At 48.2% G+C, this 13,855-nt stretch overlaps 1 protein-coding gene across 7 annotated transcripts; it reads right to left on the bottom strand.

Annotated features, from left to right (window-relative positions):
- Positions 1–4,803: 4,803 nt before the first annotated feature.
- Positions 4,804–13,540, bottom strand: TUFT1 (tuftelin 1). 7 transcript variants are annotated; one of them, XM_064732453.1, is made up of 14 exons: positions 13,374–13,540; positions 11,758–11,868; positions 11,374–11,442; positions 10,482–10,583; positions 10,086–10,160; positions 9,508–9,606; positions 8,918–8,977; positions 8,436–8,516; positions 8,062–8,169; positions 7,768–7,862; positions 7,128–7,233; positions 6,580–6,663; positions 5,963–6,063; positions 4,808–5,545 (listed from the first exon to the last, which is right to left on the bottom strand). In XM_064732453.1, the coding sequence occupies exons 1-14, from the start codon at positions 13,413–13,415 to the stop codon at positions 5,491–5,493; spliced, it is 1,188 nt and encodes a 395-aa protein (XP_064588523.1). In that variant the 5' UTR covers positions 13,416–13,540; the 3' UTR covers positions 4,808–5,490. The 7 variants fall into 7 exon arrangements, with proteins under 7 accessions (XP_064588525.1, XP_064588523.1, XP_064588522.1 ...); XM_064732452.1 differs by having other exon boundaries at positions 4,811–5,545; positions 11,758–11,871; XM_064732455.1 differs by lacking the exon at positions 11,374–11,442 and having other exon boundaries at positions 4,804–5,545.
- Between the last annotated feature and the right edge of the window lie 315 nt (positions 13,541–13,855).

The raw sequence follows: 13,855 nt of genomic DNA, 5'->3' as shown, positions 1-13,855 counted from the left end.
ACAGTCGCGCTTTACGGCACTTTTACGACAGTCCGCTTTACGCCTTTTACGACAGTCGCGCTTTACGGCATTTTACGACGTCGCGCTTTACGGCATTTTACGACAGTCGCTTTACGGCACCTTTTACGACAGTCGCGCTTTACGGCATTTTACGACAGTCGCGCTTTACGATTTTACGACAGTCGCGCTTTACGGCGTTTTACGACAGTCGCGCTTTACGGCATTTTACGACAGTCGCGCTTTACGGCCTTTTACGACAGTCGCGCTTTACGGCCCTTTACGACAGTCGCGCTTTACGCCTTTTACGACAGTCGCGCTTTACGCCTTTAGACAGTCGCGCTTTAGGCTTTTACGACAGTCGCGCTTACGGCCCTTTACGCAGTCGCGCTTTACGCCGTTTTACGACATCGCGCTCTTTAACGGCGCACCTTTTACGCAGTCGCGCTTTACGCATTAGACAGTCGCCTTTACGGCCTTACACAGTCCGCTTTCGGCATTTACGACGTCGCTTCGCTTTACGCAGTGGCTTACGGCCTTACACATCGCGCTTTTACGACAGTCGCGCTTTACGGATTTTACACAGTCGCGCTTACGCCTTTTACGACAGTCGCGCTTTTACGACAGTCGCGCTTTACGGCCGATTTTACGACAGTCGCGCTTTACGGCACCTTTTACGACAGTCGCGCTTTACGCATTTTACGACAGTCCGCTTTTACGGCATTTTACGACAGTCGCGCTTTAACGCCTTTTACGACAGTCGCGCTTTACGGCCCTTTTACGACAGTCGCGCTTACGGCCGATTTTACGACAGTCGCGCTTTACGGCCGATTTTACGACAGTCGCGCTTTACGGCACTTTTACGACAGTCGCGCTTTACGGCCGATTTTACGACAGTCGCGCTTTACGGCCGATTTTACGACAGTCGCGCTTTACGGCCGTTTTACGACAGTCGCGCTTTAACGCCATTTTACGACAGTCGCGCTTTACGGCGATTTTACGACAGTCGCGCTTTACGGCCGTTTTACGACAGTCGCGCTTTACGGCCGATTTTACGACAGTCGCGCTTTACGGCACCTTTTACGACAGTCGCGCTTTACGGCCGATTTTACGACAGTCGCGCTTTACGGCACCTTTTACGACAGTCGCGCTTTACGGCCGATTTTACGACAGTCGCGCTTTACGGCACCTTTTACGACAGTCGCGCTTTACGGCCGATTTTACGACAGTCGCGCTTTACGGCCGATTTTACGACAGTCGCGCTTTACGGCAGTTTTACGACAGTCGCGCTTTACGGCACCTTTTACGACAGTCGCGCTTTACGGCACCTTTTACAATAGGTTTTTGCTACCCATCTTGGTGTTTTCCCTGGTTTTTTCTTGCCAGTCTTGGGTGTTTTTTCTGGGTTTTTTCTTGCTCATGTTGGTTTTTTTTCCTGGGTCTTCTGTGGGAGTGTTCTGTTCTTTTTCTTGCCCGTCTTGGAGTTTTTTTCTGTGATTTTTCTGGGTTTTTTGTTGATTTTTTCTTGCCCACCTTGGGGGATTTTTTCTGGGATTTTTTCTTGCCCCTCTTGGGGGTTTTTTTCTGGGTGTTTTCCTGGATTTTTCTTGCCTATCTTGGGGTTTTTTCCGGTTTTCCTTTTTTTTAGTTTTTTTTTCCTTTGTTTTTTCTGGTTTTTTCCTGGTCCATCGCGGGGTTTTTTCCTCGGATTTTTCTTGCCCATCTTGGGGTTTTTTTCTGTGATTTTCCTGCGTTTTTTGTTGGGTTTTCCTTGCCCCTCTTGGGGTTTTTTTCTGGTTTTTTCTAGCCCATCTTGGGGGTTTTTCCTTGGTTTTTTCTGGGTTTTTCTTGCCCATCTTGGGGTTTTTTCTAGGATTTTTTTCTGGTTTTTTTCTTGCCCATCTTGGGTTTTTTTAGTTTTTTTTTTTTCTGGGTTTGCTCTTGCCCACCTAGAGGTTTTTTCCTGGGATTGTTCTGATTTTTTTCTTGATTTTTTCTTGCCCATCTTGAGTTTTTTTCCCTCGGTTTTTGTGGTTTTTTTTTTTTTTGTCCATCTTGGGGTTTTTTCAGGGTTTTTTCCTGGGTTTTTCTTGCCCATCTTGGGGTTTTTTTACTGGGTTTTTTTGGGTCTTTTCTAGCCTATCTTGGAGTATTTTTCTGGGTTTTTACCCGACCAGGACCAAGAAAAAAAAAACAGCCGGGGTGGGGGGGGAAGGCAGCTGGGGATTTTTTATTCTAAATTATACAATGAGTTGCAAAACCTGAAAAGCAAAAGTCATATACACAAGGTTAAATCCAGTCAGCATGTGCTCACACATGCAGAGACGAGCAGACACAGACAGACACAGCCATGTGCTCTCACACACACTCACACATTCTTTCCATTTACACGCTCGCTGTGGCCCTTATTTTTATTATTATTATTATTATTATCTACCTTTTTATTAGGGTTGCCGCCTGCAGCTGCTGGGAGAGTTCTGGAGCTGCCCCAGCATTGGGGTAACTGCCTTGTGCTGCTGTTGGGGAACACTGGGATCCTAGAGGTGCTGTTTAGGGTGACCGTGGCGTTGGGTTGAGGGCTGCTGCACCTGTACCCTAACCCGACCTGGTACCCTGTGTTCTTTGTACCCCTAACCCTCAGTGTGAGCTCTCCATCTCTCAAGCCTCCCCCTCCTTGCCCCTCAGCCCACAATGTCTGTGTGTCACCCCAAGACCTCTGACATTGTCCCTTGGCCCCCTGGCCTCCACCGTGCACTCTCCACCTGGTTAGGGGTGGTTTTTAGGCTAAGGTTAAGGGTGGTGTGAGGGCTGGTTCACCTGTCACCCTCAAGCAGCCCCCACTTTGCCCCTCAAGGCATCTGCTCCCCCTCACCCTCTTCTTGTCACCCTCAAGTTCCCCGCTCTCAGCATCTCTGTGCCACCCTGGAGCTCCCCAGTTGCTCCTAAAGCCCCCTTCTGCTCTCAGCTCCCCCCATGCTCTGTGTCACCCTCCAGCCCCCTCCCCTCAGCCCGCAGCCCCTTGTGACACCCTGCAGCCCACAGACGTTGTCCCTGCCTGTCCTACTTGGGTGTTGTCCTGCCGCAAGAGCTGCGCTGTCCTCCAAGGGTTCAGGCTCCTGCGTGCTGCTGGAGGGGACTCACAGGTGGGCGGTGGGTGAAGTAATGGATGGAGCGGGAAGTGTGATGGGACGGGTTAAGGGCAGAGTGAGGGATGGAGCAAGAGCGGGCTGGAAAATAGAGTAGGGTTAGGGGCGTAGAAGGGGACACAGCCGCAGGGAGGTGAGGTGAGGAGGTGTTAAGAGAAAACATAACTCCATAACTCCAAGACCAAGTCTGCAGCCAACGAGAACTCTGAGTGACCTTCATCAAACTGATATAAGGAAACTGGGGTGGTGAGTTTTGTTTCCCATGGAAAAGGGATGGCATTTGTGTCTCTGGGCCTGCAACCTGCTCAGGACCTTTGGTCTCGAGTGGGCTGCCACCTCCTAAAATTCCAAACATCACAGGTGAGAGAGGGGGGTGGAAATTTTACTTGGGGTAGAAACCAATTTTGGATTTAGCTGAAGTCTGCTGGTCAAACTTGTGTAGTCTGTTAATTGGTGTGCTTGCAAAAAGGCCTGCAGAGAGAACAAAGGGAGTTTGAGGCTACTGTCGGAAAAAGAGAATCTGGGTTACAACTGAGTGCACGGCCTTGTCCCTGTGTGAGTAAGTTTGAGGTTTTGCCGGCAACCGTTGCCGAGTGCTGAGGGGTCCCCTGGTCGATTGGGCAACTTGGGAGGGTTTGCTTCAGGCTTTGCTTGTGAAAGGTGTGAGAAAAGCAAGCAGCTCTGAAGCAGATGAGCCCCCTCTTGCCTTCAAGGACCCTTCCCACCCAAACGGTTTCGTGATTCTTTGCCCTGGAGGCAAGGGTGCACCTGTCACCACATTTCTCCTCACAGAGAAAAGCAAGGCAGAATTCTTCCCAAGAATATTTCTGGGATTCACCTTCTCTGAACCTCAGAGGAAGGAAAAACAATTCTTGTCTCATTTGCTGTGCCTGTGTTTGTGCCAAAGTAGAATGCAACATGGAGATTGTTTACCAAAGTGATGGTGTTTGGTTTCCTTGGCCTGTCAGGGCCGAGTGTGTGCGTGTGTCAGGACTGTTGGGTGACAGTCACGAGTTGTGTGCGGTGTGTGCAGGGTTGAGTACTTGGCAGATTCAGTTTAGATGTAATATAGTATAATAAAATCATTAATTAGCTTTCTGATAAGGCAGAATGCAGATTGGAAATATTTGCACATATGATATTAAAGGACACGTGAACCACCTTTCTGTGAGACAAAGACACAAGACTTGGCCCATCCCTAACTTAGGACACAGCTGGGGGTCCCCTCTTGGTCATTCCTGAAGGTCTCGGGTGGCCCCAGGCCCCACTCCCCTTAAATCCATGGATCCTGGGGCTCCAGACCTTTTGAAGAGGAATTCTTGGGATCTGGAGGTGAATCCGAGACCCCTCAAATCCCACCCTGAGTCCCCCAGGTTTTGGGAACCCAGAAAACCCTAATCGCAATCCCAAAGTAACCCCATTCCTATGGAATCAGGACCCGCAAAAACCCCAAAAGCCAAAAAGAAAAACCCTGGAAAAATCCCCAAATTCCCAACCTGAGCCCACCCCTGGTTTTGAAAACAGGGAAAATCCCAATCCCAAAGTTTCACCATTCCCATGGAATCAGGACCTGGGAAAACCAAAAAAGCCAAAAAACCCAGAAAAAAGCCCCCACCTTCCCCCCAAAATTCCCAATCTTTTCCAACCAACCACAACTTCTGGGATTTAAAGCAGACAGAATTTTTTATCTTTAATACGAAAACCAGGAATTAAAAAACTCCAAGGGAATCCCGAGGGATCCTGGTTGGAGCCTTCGGGGTCAAACGTGGGATTGGGGCAGTCCTGGGCCAAAATTCCCAAGAATTCCAGCCTGTGCCCATCCCCCACCTCACCCGGAGACTCTGATAATTTACAGAAATAAATACAGGGAATAAAATCCCAAAATCATGGGAATTTCAACAATAATCATTTGGGGGGGAAAGCATGTAATTCTGCGGGAAAAGCAGGAAATTACGTGGGAAAAACACAGGATTCAGCAGAAAGACACGGAATTTTTAGGGTTGGGAGAGCATTTTCCAAGTCCAAGGGTGGTGTTGGAGGTTGACAGTGTGGTGGCTCCCAGCTTTTTGGAATCTTTCTTCAGGAAAAAAGCAGAATCCAAGATTTTGATTTGGAAATTCCCAAAAAAAAGGTGAAATCTCAAATCCAGTTAGGAAAAACCTCTGGACTCCACACGGGAATGGCGAGAGCCGGAAAATCGCTGGGAAAAGGGGGAAAATTACCGATTCCGACCTGGAATCGTGCCCGGGGCGATCCCAAACCTCTTCCCTCAGGAAGGGCTCTGACTCCAGCTGGAAATTCCGGTCATTCCGAAGGGGAAGGATCCGGTTGGGCCCAGACCCAAAATTCAGGTTTCCACCACTCGGATCAGGGGCAGTGGCTTTGGGCCTGGGAGGCGTTTACTGGGAAAAGGGGAAAAAAAATAAAAGGAATTTTCAGTAGGAAGAAATAGGGAAAAGGATTTCGGGGAGATCTGAATTCCTAAAAATTCCTGTGGGAGGGATTTGGGATCTGCTGCAGATGTGGAAAAATTATGGGAGATTTCAATTATCCCCGAATCTGGAAGAGCATCCCAAAATTCCAAAAGTTAGTCCCTAAATCCAGAAGAGAATCCTAAAATCCAACAGTTCATCCCAAAATCCCAAAAACAATCTCCAAAATCCAGACAGCACTTCCAAAACTGCAGCCCCAAATCCAAAAGTTCATTGCCTAATGCAAAGAGAATCCCCAAATCCTGAAGAGGTCCTGGAGTTCCCAACCTGAATCCCACCATTCCCAACCCAGATCCCAGAATTCCTGACCCTGAATTCCCGCCGCACCTGCTGACGTATTCCGACTTGGAGCGTGCGCGGGCACTGCTCCCGCCCCGGCTCACTTGTTTCTCGATCAGGTGCTCAATCCGGTCATGCATCTCCAGATTCTGGGGAAAAAAACCCAGGATTTGGGATCCGGAAAGGATTTTTTCCAACCATGGAGAGCTGCCTTGGGATGGTCCCTCTGTGCTCAGAATGGGAATTTCTGGGATTTGGGGTAATTTGGAGCGTAGGAATGTGACTGGGGAGTTCCTGAGTTATTTGGGAAGGTCTGTCCCAGGAAAAATGAGGATCAGGGGAATTTTCCATCTCAAAATCCTCAATCTCACTGTTGGATTGGGAACTTCCCAGGTATTTCCCAAATCCTGGCAGAAATGGTCAGGCTCAGGTTGGGAATTTGGGGCTTTTTCCAGCTTTTTTTTTTTTGGTCTTGTGGGACTTTCTAGGTCTTGATTCCCTCCCACCCTTTTCCCCCCTTCTCCTCCCTCTTTCCTGCTTTTTCCCACCTTTTTCCTGCTTTACCCCCATACCCAGTTCCCCAACCACCCCCACAAGGAGCCCAACCCGGACCCAAACATTCCCAACCCAAGCTCGGATCCAGTCCACAGAACTCCGGGCCCCACCTCTGCTTCCAGGTAGGAAACTCTTTCCTTCAGCTCCTGGATCGCTGCGTCCTTGGCCTGGATCACGCTCTTGGAATTCTGCAGCTGCAACCCGGACATTTCCAAGGGATTGGCAATTTCCGGGTTTTTCCTGGGTTTTTCCTGCTTTTTTCTAATTTTTCCCTGTTTTTTCCCAAGACTGTTTTCCTAGTTTTTCTTGGATTTTCCCCAGATTTTTTTATGGATTTTGCCTAGATTTTTCCCTGGTTTTTCCTAGTTTTTTCCCAGTTTTTCCCAGATTTTCCCCCAGTTTTTCCCAGATTTTTTTCATTTTTTTTCCTAGGTTTTTCGCCTTTTTTTCCTAGATTTTTCCCAAGATTTTTCACAGGTTATTTCCCAGGGTTTTTCCTAAGTTTTCCTAGAATTTTCCTGGGTTTTCCTCTGGTTTTCCCCTGGTTTTTCCCCCCCTTTTCGCCATTTTTTCTGGGAATTTTTCCCCATTTTTTTCCCCAGAGTTTTGCCCATTTTTTCCCTGGATTTTCCAAGGTTTTTCCCAGTTTTCCCATCACCTGCTCAATCATCTGGCGGACTTTGCGCTGCTGGCTCTTGAGCATATCATCCAGGTGATGGATTTTCTCCCGGAGCCCTGCCACCTCCTTCTCCAGCTGGGATGAGCTGAGAAAATACCGGGAAAAATCTCCAGGAACAGTCTCCAAAAAGACTGGGAATGCTCACATCAAAAGAAACCCAGAATTCCTCCTCCAAAAACAGCCTGGGAATGGTCACATCCAAAAAAATTGGGGGTGTTCGGCTAAAAAAACTGAGATTGCTCACAGCAGAAAAACCTGGGAATGCTCATCCAAAAAAAAAAAAAGGGAATGTTCACCTAAAATAAACTGGGAATGTTCACAGCCATAAAATTCTGGAATTCCCACTCAAAGGAAAAAAAAGGAAAAGCCCACCACAAAAAAAAACAGGAATGCTCACCCCAAAAAGACCCTGGGAATGCCTGTCCCAAAAAATGTGGGAATGCCCAGCCCTGCAAAAAACTGGGACTGCCCATCCGAAAAGACCCTCAAATATCGGGAACAAGTCGGGACATCAGGAACTGGGCATTCCTGGGAAATTCCCATTCCCGGATTCCCCCATTCCCGGAACTTTCATTCCCAGATTCCCAGACTCCCAGAATTCCCATTCTCGGATTCCCACCGCTCCTGCTGCGCCGCTCTCTCCCCTTCCGCCTTCCGGAGCCGCTCCAGCTCTGCCTGTCCAGACTCCATCCGTGCCAGCAGATCCCGGTGATCCTGCGGATTGGGGAGCGGGATACGGGATAATAATGGGATAATGGGATATTGGGATAATGGGATACAGAATAATGGGGTAGCGGAAAACCAGGAATGGGGTGGGATATCGGGAATGGCCTCCAACTCATCCCAATCCCAAATCCACTTATCCCAGGGCTGGTTCCTGGTCCCAAACCCACCGATCCCGATCCCAAATCACCTTTTCCATGCCGGCCAGGAGCCTCTGGAGCTGCTCCACCTCTGTCTCCGCTCGGCTGCGGGCAGAATCCACCCGCTCCACGTCCTCCTGGCACCGCAGCAGCGCCCTCTGCAATGGGAAATCCAGGAATTCCAGGAATTCCGGCTCTCCCGGGATCCCAGGACACATTCCAGGACTTTCCTCGGCAGGAGGATTTTCCTGGAGATCCCTCAAAAAAACCCAAGGGGAATAGTTCCTCAAAAACCCCAGCATCTCCTCTAAGATTCCAGAATCTGGACAGAATTGCCCCTAAAATTCCAGAGTTTGGGCAAAATTCTCCTCCAAGATTGCTGAATTTGGGTGAAATTCCGTGTTTTTGGGAATTCCAGGCTCACCTCGAGGCCGCTCCGCTCCAGCTGGTGCCTCTTTTCCGCCTCCTGGAGCCTCCACAGGAGCCGCGGGGCTTCGGGGTCCTCCTGCGGGAACGGCCCCAGAAGGTCCCAGTGTCCCCCATGCATCCCAAAACTCCCAAATTTTGTGTTTTTCAAGAGCTTCAAAATTCCCCAAATTTGGTGTTTCTAAGATGTCAAAAATTCCCACAATTTTGAGTTTTCCAACAGGTCAAGAATCCCGAATTTTTAATTTTCCAAGAGCTCAAAAATTCACAAAATTTGGGATTTTTAGATAAAGTCCGAACCTCCCAAATTCCCATTAAAACTTGGAATTTCAGGAGTCAAAATTTGGTGGAAAACACCAAATATTCCCAAATTAACCCCAACTATTCCCCATTTTTGGGTGGAAAATAGGTTTCTTAAACATTTTCACCCTAACCCAAATCCTGTCCTGGAAAATTCCAGAATTTTTTTCTGTTCCTTACCGGATTATCCTGGGAATTTTCCCAGCAGGAGCAGCTCTGGTTCCGCTTCTCCAGCACCACCTGGAATCCAGGGAAAAAAGGGGGAAAATCGGGATTTATCCCAAATTTTTCTAATTCCCCAATTCTCTTTTCCCAAATTTCAATGGATGTATTCCCAATTTAAATCCATTTATTCCTAAATTTCTATGTATTTATCCCCATTTTTCCCCCTTTTTTTTATTTCCAGGACCTGCTCCTACTTCCCAATTTGGGGCAAAATTTGGGAATTTTGGCAAAATAGCAACTCCAAAATTCCATTATCATCCCTGCGAGCAGTGAAATCCCTCCAGAAAATTCCAAATTTCACATTTTTCACCCAAAAATGGTATTTTCCTGTTTTCCCTATCAAAAATTGGAAATTTTCCCTTTCAACACCCCAAAAAAGGGAATTCCTCCCTTTTTCCCTGAAAAAAATGGGAATTTTCCCTTTTCCCGCCGGAAAAAATAGGATTATCCCCTTTTTTCCACCCAAAACCCCTCTGGAATGGTTTTTCCAGGGGAAAATTCCACCTTTTTTTTTTTGTTTGTTTTGTAGTACCCTAATTTTTTACCTCTGAGCTCTCCTGGAATTCCCGGAATTCCAGAAATTCCGTCCGGGTCTGGAGTTTGGTGCTCAAATCTTCACGGAGTTTTTTGAGAGCACTCCCAGCCTGGGAAAAAAAAGGGAAAAGTTGGGGTTTTTTTGGGATGTGGGAATTCCAGGGAATTGGGAGGGGGGAAAAAAGGTTAAAAAATCCAAGTAAAAATGGGGAAAGATCCAATGAAAGGAAAATAAATGAAAATAAAATTTGGAAATCTGGGGAACTTTTTGGGAATTTTGAGATAATTCAGGGAAAATTTGGGGGAATTTTGTGGGAATTTCAGGGGAATTCGGAGACATTTTTGTGGAATTTTGAGTGATTTTGGGCAAATCTGTGGAAATTTTGGGGTAAATTTTGGGAAATTTTGAGAAGAATTGTTTGGGAGTTTTGGGGGAAATCTGAGCCGAGATTTGGAGAATTTTGGGAGGATTTTTTGGGAATTTCACATAAACTCAGGGACTTTTGTGAGTAAATCAGGGGATTTTACAGGAATTTGTAGGAATTTTGCAGAATTTTCAGGGAATTTTGTGGAATTTTGGGAATCTCACCTCCTGGATGTGCCGGACTTCGCTCTTGAGTTGTGTCACCGGCTCCTCGTGGTCGGCGCGAGCCTTGAGGTAAACCTGGAATAGGAACAGGAATGAAACGGGATTGGGAACGTCCCAAATCCCTCCAGGAATTCCAACGGATCCAGAGGGGTTGAGCAAGGCTTCCCAAAATTTCCCAGAATTTTTTGTCCCGGAATTTTCCTGTTAAATTTTAATTTTCCAGGATTTGTTTTGGGAGGGGTTTCCCCACCTGTGTTGTTCCCAAGGAGTGGAATTCCCTGAAATCCACAAGGAATTCCCTAAATTCCACCTGGAGTCCCTCAAATACACTAAATCCCAAAAAAATCCACGTTTTATCCCTAAAATTCCACACGGAAATCCCAGGATTTGGGGCACCTTAATGATCTCCTCATCGCCGTCCTTGGATTTGACGCACTCCGAGGCCAAGGAATTCCCATCGGATCTCTTGGCCACCATGGCAAAGGCTCTGCCCACCGGCTATGGGGGAAAACACAGTGATTTTGGGAAAAAATTCCCAGGAAATGCCCAGAATTGGGATCTGCCACCCTCAGGGTGGTGGCCAGGGTTAGGGTTATTGTCCTGAAAATCCCAGATTTGGATTCCAGGATTTTCATGGAAAAACCCAGGATTTTCAGCTGTTTCCTGCTGTGGATAAATCTGGGAAAACCATGATCCCATTCTCTCTCCCAAACTGATCCCAAAAATCCTGGATTTTACCACAAAAGCCAAGACTTCCCCCAAAATCCTGAATTTTCATTCCCAAAATCCCAGAATTATCCCAAAATTCCCATTTTCCCTCTCCCAAATTCCTGGTTTTACCCTCCAAACTCCCAAATTTCCCCCCAAGATCCCAGTCTTCCCCCAAAATTTCCAGATTTCCCCCCCAAATTCCCAGAAAAATCCCAAATCTCACTTTCTCCCCCCAAAGTCCTGAATTTCCTCCCAGAATTCCCCCCAATATTTCCCTTTTACCCAAAAAAATTCCCATTTTCCTCCCAAAACCCACAGTTTTTCCCAAAATTCCCAGAATTTCCCCTCAAAATTCCCATAAAAATCCCAGATTTCCCATTCCTCCCCCCAATCCTGAATTTTCACCACAATTCCCAAAAAAATTCCCAGAATGATCCCAAAACTCACATTTTTCCTCCCCAAAATTCCCCCCTCAAATACCCAAATTTTCCCCCAAACTCTCAGATTTCCCCCCAAAATTCTCATTTTTCCCTGAAATTCCGAAATCTCCCCCCTCCCATTCCCGCTTTTTCCGCACCTTCTGTTTGGGCCGGGGCTCCCCGGGGGGGTCTCGGGGCAGGCGCAGCCTCAGCACCGGCCCGGCCTCCTAAGGGTTAAACCCGGTTTAAAATCGGGGCTAAAAATTAGCATTTTGGGCAAATGGATAGCTCAAGATAAATTGGGAAGAAATCCAGTAAAAATCCGGTAAAAATTTGGGATAAATCCAGAAAGAATCTGGGATAAATGGGGAAGAAATCCAGGATAAATCCAGGATCAATTTGGGATAAATCCTGGAAAAATCTGGGAAAAATCTCACCGTTCCCAGATTTCTCTGCTGGGATCGGGAATGAGAAAGGGAAGGAAAAGAGACACTGGATCCGGATTTTTGGGGGGGGGATTTTCCAAAAATTCCAGGACTCACCTCTGGATTCCAGGCAGATTTGGGGCCCCCTCCAGAATCTTCCAGGGATCCGGGGGAGTTTTCAGGGCTGGGAAATTCTGGGAATTCCGTGGGACGCCTCATGCTCAGCTCCTGCTGGGAAAAGTCTGCCCTGAATTGGAAAATTCCCCAAATTCCCAAATTTTCATTCCCAAGGAGTTTTCCAGCCCAAGCCCAGGGGGACTTTTTGGGGGAATTCACTGGGAATGGGAATTTTGGAAATTGCAAAACTCCTGGGATGGGGAATCCCAAAATCCCAACCCCATCCCAGAATTCGCAAGGCAAGTTTTCCCATTTTTCCAAGGTTTTTTCCATCATTCCAAAGGATTTTTTGGGAAAAGCTGGGAAGGATGGGGAGGGAACTCCAAAAATCCTGGAATGGGGAATCCCAAAAATTCCAGGAGTGGAGATCCCAAAAAAACCCTGGGAATTTGGGAATTCCCAGCAATCCCAAACAGCTCCTTAAAAGGCTGAGAATGAGGAGTTTCCCTCTGGAAAATTGGGAAAAGCAGTCTGGAATACCGGGAAAAATCCCAGAGTTCCCTAAATCCATAAAAAACTGGGATCGTTGGGATTTGAGACACAAAATTCCCAAATTCCCTGGGATTTGGGGCGGGGTTGGATTTTTGGGAATGCACCAGCCCCGCCCGAAGGCCCGGCTAGGAAAAGCGGGAAAAAACCCGGGAAAAAAAATTGGGAAAACTCCTCAAATCCCAGCTGGAAAATTCCAGGATGGCCCCGCCCCCTGAGGTTCGGAATTCCCAAAACAATCGTGATTTCGGGAGAGGATTTTGGGAAGAGATTCCCGGGAATTCCATTGGAAAATGGAGCCGGGAAGATCCCGAAAATCCCGGATGGGTTTGGGGTTGGAAGGTGGGAAAAAGAGATTTGGGATCGCCCAAAAAATCATCCCGGAAATTCCCGGAATGACAAAAAGGAGGGACCGGGGAAATTTGGGGAGGGGTCCCGGGGATTTTAGGGGAAGGATCCCGAGGGAATTATGGGAAGGATTTGGGAATTTTGGGAGGGGTCCCGGAAATGCCAAGGGGGTTTGGGATCCCCCAAAAGTCGTTCCAGGAGGGGGGAAAACATCCCAGGAATTCCGGGAATTCCGGGAATGAGGAAAACGAGGGACCCAGGAATTTTGGGGAGTGGTCACGGGGATTTTAGAGAAGGGATTCGAGAATTTTGGGAAGGAATTTTGGGAATAAAGTCCCAGGAATTACAAAGGGATTTGGGATCCCCCAAACTCCTCCCAGGAGGGCGGGAAGAGCCCGAGAGTTCCGGGAGTGGGGAAAGGAGAGGCCCGGCAATTTTGGGAAGGGGATCCGGGAATTTCGGGAAAGGGTCCCGAAGATTTTAGGGAAGAAATCCAGGAATTTTGGGAAGGATCTGGGAATTTGGGACGGGATCCTGGGAAAGGGATCCCAAAACGGGGGAAAAAAATCCCGGGAGTTCCGGGAAGAGACAAAGGAAAGGAATTTTCCCGGGGATTTTTGCGGAAGATCCAGGAACTTTTTGGGAATGTCGCAGGAATTTGGGGGGGATTTTTGGGGCAGGCTTTCGGAATGCGGGGAAGGGTCCCGGGGAGTCCTTACCGGGGATTCCGGGAGCGCGGCCCAGCCCGGGAGTCCGTTCATGGCCCCGCCGCCACTTCCGCCTCACCTGAGCCAGGTGGCCACGCCCACGCCGGCCACGCCCCCGAGGTTTGGCTGTTGTTCGCGGGGTTTGGCCGCGCCCCCTCTGGGTCCTGCCCGTGTTTGGGCACGGCTAAATTTGGTAATGAGGCAATGTGGGCACGCCCACAATGTGGAGGCCTCGCCCACAAGGGGGAAGTTGGGAGAATTTGGAAAAAATGGGGAGAATTGGGAAAAAATGGGGAGCATTGGGAAAAAAGGTGGGGAAAAGCTGCTGGGAAAGTTGGGATAGAATTGAGAGAAAATCGGGATAAAAGTTGGCAAAACATGGGGGAAACTGGGATAAAACTGGGGGGAAACTGGGGCACAGCTTTGCCAAGGCGTGCCCAAGGTGACCCGAGCCGTGCCGGGCTGTACCGCTGTCACACCCGGGTGTGCCCAAG

The sequence above is a fragment of the Zonotrichia leucophrys genome, chromosome 25 (genome assembly GCF_028769735.1).
Source record: "Zonotrichia leucophrys gambelii isolate GWCS_2022_RI chromosome 25, RI_Zleu_2.0, whole genome shotgun sequence".
Lineage (NCBI taxonomy): Eukaryota > Metazoa > Chordata > Aves > Passeriformes > Passerellidae > Zonotrichia > Zonotrichia leucophrys.
This window is presented reverse-complemented; position numbering and strand designations above follow the sequence as displayed.